The 9,081-nt window shown below is 41.7% G+C and overlaps 1 protein-coding gene across 1 annotated transcript in view; it reads left to right on the top strand.

Moving 5' to 3' along the window:
- The window catches only part of HHAT (hedgehog acyltransferase), a 721,086-nt gene that overhangs the window by 33,316 nt on the left and 678,689 nt on the right, over positions 1-9,081 (top strand). The window contains exon 2 of the mRNA XM_007953746.1: positions 7,390-7,457. Within this exon, the coding sequence (XP_007951937.1) occupies positions 7,390-7,457 (68 nt within the window). The remainder of the gene's footprint in view (positions 1-7,389; positions 7,458-9,081) is intronic.

The following is a 9,081-nucleotide window of genomic DNA, read 5'->3' as shown; positions in this document are numbered from 1 at the left end:
CAAGGAATGGGGTTAACCATGAGAAAGAAAGAAAAAAAAATTGCAATGAGGAACAGGGAAAAGAAAAAAAGCTGTAAACTGGAACCTGGGAGGGGGAAAATGAAGAATAATAGTAAAAACTACAACAGTAATAAATTTAATAGTAGTTTTAAAATAGACAAAACAAAGAAACTGAAAAATAGAAAACAGAAAAAATAAATCGTGGCAGGGTGAGGCAGGGCTCCCGGCTCCGTCTGAGCATGCAGACTGGGATGGGATTCTTGCCAGCACTGAAGGGGGGCTAGGAATGAGGGATGGCCACATGTCCATTCAACAAGAGGGTGTGGGGTATAAGAGTAACAAGGGGAGTGTCGCACCTTTCCAGTTGTCTGGGTCCAGAATGTCCTTGGGCTTCCTGGAAAGTGAAGCCTGTTCTTAAGACCCTGGAATCTGGGAGAATGCTGCCGCTTTAAATATCCAAAATGGTCAAACCATTTGTAAACATTCAAAATGGCTGTACCCTCTGGACAGGCAAAAGTCCATAGCTCAGCCCGCCTTCCTCTTCACTGCTTCCCCTGTTATTCCACAGCCACTGGAGCAGTCCTCTGTGCAGTCCCTGGCTAGCAGGGCTGATTTTTAGGTTAATTCTTAGGTCCTACCACCACTCAGCAGTATCCAAGCTGTTTGTGCCTTCAGGATCGCTGCCAGACTGCAGCTCCTTATGTCTCCTTTTTTGGTGTTTTCATGAAATTTTTCTGCTAGTTGAAGTTTAGCTTACTTCTATATCCTTCCCTTCAAGGCTTAGTGGTCCAGGGTTATCTTTTGTATCTGTGTTAATTGCTTCCCCTTTCCTTTGTTGAGGAGGGTCTGTGCAGTCTTTCTGCCTATTCTTCTATCTTACTGGAACTCCCCTGTATATCATATTCTTATACTGTTTTGAAACCACCATGTGAGTAATTTTTCCTGTTTTAAGAGACTTAACAGAAATTTGTGTATTTTGTAGGCTTATTCTGTTTTTCAAAGAACAAGCTCTCAAATTTATTGATAAATTCTACCATTTTTTTTTTCTTTCTTCTGTGATGGGTACTTTCTAATGAATAGCAGCTACCCTCAACCTTTTGCATTTATAGAATACAAGCACACCTCCTTTTGTACACTGAATATCTTCCTGAGTAAAAGGAGCTCTTCCTGAGCAACACAATGCAATCACTGTAGTGGAGTTGGATCTGACTCATAGCAACCCCTCCTTAGGTTTCCGAGGTGGTATCCCTACAGAAGTAGATTGCCCAAGCTTCCTTCTGAGGAGTGGCTGGTAGGTTTAAACTGCCAGCCTTCTGGTTAGCAGTCAGATGCCGTATGCACTATGCTACCAGAGCATATTAATGACATTTTTATAAGTAGAATTGTGCTTTGCACTGATTTGCATTTTCATTTCACAGGTGCTTTATTTTCAATTCTTTAATCCTCAGTGATCAGTAATTAATATTTCTCTAAATAAACTCTGTGATACCAGGGAACCCTGATATTTAATGACTTTGGATTTTATAGAGAAAAATATTTATTTGAATTGACATCCCCAATTTCTCTATTTTACATAGTAAACATTCTTACACAATTATAATTGAGAACATTTACTTTCTACCTTTTGTTTATTCCTATATACTCCTGGGTTTTCCTGGTCACTAATCTCAGTTTGGGAGCTCTGGTAGTATGCTCCCATGGGGATGAGTTTTGCTCATCAGGATGTGTAATTTTTCCTACTTTCATTTGTGAAGGGAGGAATTTGGTTACAAAATAAATAGTTGGCAGTCCTGGGAGGCCCAGGCCAAGGTTGGGACACAAAGACATTAGTTCTTTCCTTGAGCAGGTGGTCTTGATTTAGGAATAAGATGAGCTGGCTGACTGTGAGTGGGGCCACCAGGAGCTTTTCAATTAGCACAGCCATTGTGAATGGACCCCCAAGTGCATACCCATTGCAGGAGTCAAGGACTTGACAGCCTGGTTTGATGGCCAGCACTAATAGTGAATGTTGTGGCACAACCAAGGGTCTGAACATTCTGTTTGACTGTGCTTCTCATTGTATTTGACCTATGTTTCCCTGGTTACCTATGGCCAAGGTCATAGCCCATCCTTTCTTTCATGCTTGTGCTGGCATTTTCTACCAGTTGTTAACTCTGGTCCAAGATGATGGTGGGTATTTGGCATCTGGTCTGTTTTCTTAATATTTTAAATAAACCTTTTATTATGACTTGGGACAGGGCCTGGGCTGAGGTGCATTTGAGGTCATCACTTTGTGGTAGACTCCAGAGCATCTCCCCTCGCCTGTATGCCACTAGCCAGTTGGAACCACCACACAGAACATGCGTGAAGCTTCTTCTTTGAGAGTTTCTGATCCTATCTGGGCTTCTTCTATCTTTATTAGCTCCTCTAAGGAGTAGTGAAACCACCTCGGAAACCCAAAGAGGGGTCACCATGAGTTGTGTCTGACTCGATGGCACATAACAACAAGAACAAGGAGTCCTGTGCAAATTGTACTTCTGGTGGTGCCTCCATAGCTCCCAGAATTCCTTAGATGTGTAGTAGATTCCAAAACCAAGCTCAATGCCATTGAGTCAATTCTAACTCATAGCAACCCCCGTTGGATTTCCAAGGTAGTAAATCTTTATGCAAGTTGACTGCCCCATCTTCCTTCCACCGAGGGCCTAGTGGGTTTGAAGCACCAACATTCTGGTTAGCAGTCAAATACCATAGGGATTGCACCACCAGACTCCTTGTGTAGTAAATTAACAGCCGTATTTGGGAAATTTGGAGGCTATTTAAGCAGTTTATCATTTTGCTTCCTATTTACATATTTGATTTGCTTTTGTTCGGGTTATCATTAAATCACTTTTTCATTCTCTGAGAATGGAAATTGGGGAAGGGCAGGAGAGAAGAAACCCCACTTCTCAAGAATGTCATGGAAAGACCAGCATCGTATCAGTCCTTTTCTATATGAATAAATCAACATATAATTTGAGAGTTGTTTACCATTAAATTCTGTTATCATTACAAGTCCATTTTTTTCTGCTTCCCAACCCTGCTGTCTTTACTATTGCACTCTGCAGTATCCACTGGCTTCCTTCCAAGAGAAATAAAGAATCAGTAGGAGGTGATTGGAATTTTTCAAATGCATAGAAACAGCAGGGTACATTATACAGTGATTGGGTGTGCTAATCCCTGACAGTGGCCTGTATGAGACTAGGGTGTATGTGTGTTTCCTCTTCTTCCCAATTATTGCCCTCTCATTTCCCCCACCCCATCTCAGAATTAATTTTCCATAAAAATGTTTAGGATAAAAGGGTAGGTTAGTTAGATGTTCTAAGTAAATTGTTTACCATCACAGCTCATTGGCAGTGATTAAAATGGAAATCCTTACTCTGTCGGTAGGATGGGGCTTTGATGTGTAGCCTTTTGTTGGTGGGGGTGTTGGTGAGCATGAACTGTAGACACAGTAATGAGGGCTCATCAGCAGAAATTGCTTCCTTTCTGTGCTTTCAGGCAGTTTAGTGGAGTGCTGAATTTTGGGAAATGGCACCTTAAGGAAAGAGTTGGGGCTGTTCTGACCATCTTGGGTGGTGTGGAGAGAGTTCCTCAGGCACAGAAGGCTTCCTTCTGTTTGCAGCACCCTCTTGCTTGGCTGTATTTGAGTCATAAAGAGAAACCCCAGCACTGTGCAAAGGGTGACCATAGGAGGTGTTACCAAAAAGAAAATAATACCGGTTGCTGCTGAGTTGACTTCAACTTATGGTGAGCCCATGTACGTTAGAGTAGAACTGGGGCTATAGAGTTTTCAATGGCTGATTTTTTGGAAATAGATTGTGAAGACTTTTTTCTGAGGTGGCTGTGGGTGGATGCAAACCTCCAACCCTTGAGTAAGCAGTAGGGTGTGTTTTGGGGGTGCACCATCACCTAGGAAGGGATGACCAGAGAAGTCCTAAGGGCTTTACCTCTTCATGGGAAGGTATCCTGCTGCAGATTCTCAGCTTCCCTTCTCTTATATGAACTGCATTCTGTAGCTGTGAAATTTCAGCTAACTTAAGCCAATATGAAGGCAGTGATTTCCAAAGGGGTCATGAAAGTGCCAAAGTGGAGCTAAGTTGTTGTATTTTAAAATGTATGCCATATAGCATTTGTTTGTATCAAGAAATCAGACAAGGGTAATTTTGTAGGACTTTTCTAAAACACAAGGAGCGCCGCTGGCATAGTGCCTAAGGCATTTGACTGCTAACCGGAAGGTTGGCAGTTCAAGATGGGGCAATCTACTTCTGTAAAGATTTACCACCTTGGAAACCCAGTGGGTGTCACTATAAGTTGGAACTGACTCAATGGCTGTGAGTTTGGTTGGTTTTTCAGTCTCTGAAATACAATGGGAGTTTTTGGTCTAGAGCTATGCTGTCCGATACTGTGGCTAATGAGCACTTGAAATATGGCCATCCACATTGAGATGTGTTGCAAGGACTATGTGTACATTGTATTTTAAAGAATTAGTATGAATAAGTCTTACCGAGATCCCTGTGACCCTGAGCAGGGTTCTTGCCTTCTGCTGACGAAGAATTGAACAAGAGAGGCAAAATGTCCACACGAATCAAAGTTTATTAAAGAGAGGGGGAGGAAAGGGGGCTTGTGCCAAGGAGAGATGGAGAGGGGCTTTTGCCTACCCTCCAGTCTTTCCCCAAACAAAGGATTTCCTAGGGTTTATAAAGGGTTTTAGGCAGGAATAAGGCTCTGTACCTGGGGAGGAATTTGAAGGGCAACTTTGGAGGTTTATCAGCATTTTACAACTGGTCAAGTTTTATGAGGCTTTTCTAAATGTTATCTCTTATCTTGCCTAAAGTCCTGGTTTGCCAACTGCAAGCAATTTTCTAGTGCCTGTCAGCAGCAATAATTATGTGGTAGTCTGCACATAGGCTTAAATTCCAAGGGTATTCAGTCAGGAGCCTATTTGACCTGGCTAGCCCAATTGCCTGCCTGTCTCAAAAGGAGTGCAAAATTACTCATTAATAATTGTTTAATATTCAACAATATTGAAATAGTTTGGATACAATGGGATAAATAAAATATACTGAAATTAATTTACCTGTTTCTTTTTTACTGTTTAAAGTATAGCTGCTGCTGTTGTTGTTGTTATATGCCCTCGAGTCGGACCCGACTCATAGTGACCCCTCCTTGGGTTTCCAAGGCAGTATCATTATGGAAGTAGATTGCCCCATCTTCCTTCCGAGGAGTGGCTGCTAGAAATTTTAAAATTATAGATGTGGCTCCTATTGTATTTCTATTGGGCATCGGAACTCTCCTATCTTGCAGAGGGTTTCTTTCTCCCACTAGAGGGAGATATGTTCCAGCTTCAGGAAGTTTGGGTCTTAGAATGTACGTTTCACTGCTCCTGAATCATTCTTTTCTAGAAGAAGAAGAAGAATAAAGAACTCAAGTTTTGTTTCTTTTAATTCCATACAATTCTGATGTCTCTAAACGCTGCACTTTGTATGAAAGTGAAACCAAAACAGAAGAGGGAAGAGGCAGAGAGGTTTTCTACCATCTTTGCCTTAATAAGGTGTTCTCATAGCGTAGTGCCTAAGGCATTTGACTGCTAACCAGAAGGTTGACGGTTCAAACCCACCAGCACTCCTCGGAAGGAAGATTGGGTGGCCTACTTCTGTAGAGATACAGCCTTGTAAAACTAAGGAGGGGTCACTATTAGTTAGATCCGACTCCACTGCAGTGAGTTTGGTTTTTTTTTTGGTTGCCTTAATAAACATAGAGGTTTCTGTTATTTCTTTATTGAATTGCAGCAGCTTGCCATTTGTTCACTGACTATTTCCTTGGAATTGTGTCTGCACATTACAACACACACACCATGTGGCGTGTTTGCAGCTGTAGCAGAAAGGGTCAGTGCCGAATATAACTGCACACTTCCCATTTCATAGTACTCATCAGCACTATTGTAATTTCTTGATTGTTCTCTTAAGTGTACAATAAGATCTAGGAGGGCAAAAGCCATGCCACCTTGTTCTGTTATATCCCAATGTGATTGTTACTGTACACCCACAAGGAGTATTTGAATAAAGATTTTATTATATCTTTCATTTTAAACTTATTGTGTGGTTTACTTACAAGCATGCTTATTACATTATATTGTTCCATGTTTTACTCTTGTTCTTGTTAGCTGACATCAAGTCAGTCCCCAATTCCTGGTGACTCCATGCGCAAGGGAACAAAATGCTGCCTGATCCTGCACCATTTCCATGACCTCCTGCAGATCAGAGTGCTGTGATCCGCAGAGTTTTCAATGACTAATTTTGGAAGTAGATCACCAGGCCTTTCTTTCTACTTTGCCTTTAGTCTAGATGCTCTGCTGAAACCTGCTCAGTGTTATAACAATACATAAGCTTCCAGTGACACGTGGGTAGTGACTGTGCATGAGGTCCGTTGACCAGGAATTGAAACTGTGTATCTTGCATACTCACTCAACTCACTGCTGTAGAGTTGGATCCAACTCATAGCAACCCCTCCTTGGGTTTCCCAGGTGGTATTACTACAGAAGTAGATTGCCCAACCTTCCTTCCCGGGAGTGGCTGGTGGGTTTGAACCACCAGCCTTCTGGTTAGCAGTCAAATGCCCTAGGCACTATGCCACCAGAGCTCCCTTGCATAAAAGGTGAGAATTTGACCACTGAGCCACCACTGCCCCCATAGTCTTGTTAGCACTATATCACATAACATAGTTAAAAAAAACTAAACTCACTGCCGTCAAGTCGGATCTGACTCATAGCAACCCCTCCTTGGGTTTTCAAGGTGGTATCACTACAGGCGGAGATTGCCCAACCTTCCTTCCAAGGAGTGGCTGGTGGGTTTGAACTGCCAGGCTTCTGGTTAGCAGTCAAGTCTCGTAGGCACTAAGCCACCAGAGCTCCTCTATATGATCACCATAATTGTGTGGTATAGTCTGCCAACTTTTTAACTGCTTCTATAAGCAGTTGTTGTTGTTGTTGTTATGTGACATCGAGTTGGACCCAACTCATAGTGACCCCTTCTTGGGTTTCCAAGGTGATATAACTACAGAAGTAGGTATTGGCATTAATCCCTCTCATTGTTCCCTCTGTTGGAAGCTTTTCTCTCTTGATCCTCTCTCCTTTTTGTGACCCTTTTACAAGATTAAAGGGGCATTTCTATAAGCCTTAGCACATATTTCTAGGAACCTAGGTCACAGCAAACTGGAGAGAAAGTCAAGGAGTGCAACATGTTTCTGTACCTGTTGCTTAGGCCACAGGCAGCTTTTCTATGGGTGTATTCCAATTTCGTTTAGTGCCTCTGGTATTATATCAACCTGGTCCTATTTAGACTTGTGGCTAATGGAGACTCTCTTTCTTGTTAGAACATGAAGAGGAACTGGACCAAGAATTTGAGCTGGAGACTGATGCTTTATTTGGAGGACTGAAGAAGGTATGAAGTGGATACATGATAAACGTTCTCATTTTCCAAATCTGATTTCAATAATTTTTATCACTTTTGTATTTGGTGTTGACCCTGGCAGAGTATTCACTAACAATGTGGAGTTAAGTACGTTTTCTGTTGTAAAGTTGTATGTGTGGTAGTTTGTGTAAGGCATTCCCTATGGTCTTTATCCTCGGAAGGAAGGTTGGGCATTCCTACTTCCGTAGTGATACTGCCTTGGAAACCCAAGGAGCGGTCGCTATGAGTCTAGGCCGACTCGATGGCAAATAACAACAACAACAACATGGTCTTTATCTTTGTGTCTCCTGCTTTACCCTCAAGAGACCAGAAATCTGATTATCTAACTTTATCAATTAGTATAAATTTCACTTTTATAAAGTTAAGAAAGTTTTTTTTCTTTCTTTTTCCCCTGACTTGCTAATATCTATTAGAATGAAATGTGGCCCCTGGACTCCCCTCACTAACAACTTTTGGGAAATATGTTGTTCTTAGGTGTAATTCATAACAACCCTGTGTACCACAAAACAAAACACTGCCCAGTCCTGCACTATCCTCACAATGCATGCTGTGCTTGAGCTCATTGTTGTGGCCACTATGTCAATCTCTCTTGTTGAGGTCTTCCCCTTTTCAATGACCCTCTATTTTACCAAGCACGATATCCTTCTCTGGACACTGACCCCTTCTGACAATGTGGCTAAAGTAGGTGAGATGAAGCCTGGTCATTCTAGCTTCTAAGGAGCCTTCTGGCTACACTTCCTCCAGGAGAGATTTGTTCCTTCTTCTGGCAGTCCCTGGTATTTTCAGTATTCTATGACACACCAATTCAAAGGTATCAACTCTTCTTTGGTCTTCCTTACTCATTGCCCAGGTTTCACATGCATATGAGGTGACTGAAAATACTTGGTTAGGTGCACCTTCATCTTCAAAATGACATCTTTGCTTCTTAACACTTTGAAGAGGTCTTTTGTAGCAGATTTAATCAATGCAATGCAACGTCTGATTTCTTGACTGCTGCTTCCATGGGTGTTGATTGTGGATCCCAGTAAAATGAAATCCCTGACACCTTCTTTTCTCCATTTATCATGATATTGCATATTGGTTTAGTTTTGAAAATTTTTCTTTCATTGAGATGCAACCCATACTGATGACTGTAGTCTTTGATATTCATCAGTAACAGCTTCAAGTCATCTTCCCTTTCAACAAGTAAGGTTGTGTCATCTGCATATCAGAGGTTATTAATGAGTCTTCCTCCACTCCTGATGCCACATTCTTCTTCATGTAGCTTGGCTCCTTGGATTATTTGCTCAGCATACAGATTGATTAAGTACCGTGAAAGGATACAACCCCAAGACACACACCTTTCCTGATTCTAACCATGCAGTATCCCCTTGTTCTGTTCAAACCACTACCTCTTGTTCTATACGCAAGTTCCTCACGAGGACAATTAAGTGTTCTGGAATTCACATTCTTTGCAATGTTATCCATAACTTTTTATGATCCACACAATCAAATGCTTTTTCATAGTCAATAAAACACAAGGGAACATCTTTTTGGTATTCTTTGCTTTCAGCTAAGATCCATCTGACATCAGCATTGATTTCCCTCTTTCTAC

The sequence above is a fragment of the Orycteropus afer genome, unplaced genomic scaffold (genome assembly GCF_000298275.1).
Source record: "Orycteropus afer afer isolate SDZICR_OR568_19922 unplaced genomic scaffold, OryAfe1.0 scaffold00013, whole genome shotgun sequence".
NCBI lineage: Eukaryota > Metazoa > Chordata > Mammalia > Tubulidentata > Orycteropodidae > Orycteropus > Orycteropus afer.
Note: the sequence above shows the minus strand (reverse complement) of the source record. Positions and strands in the feature narration are given on the sequence as shown.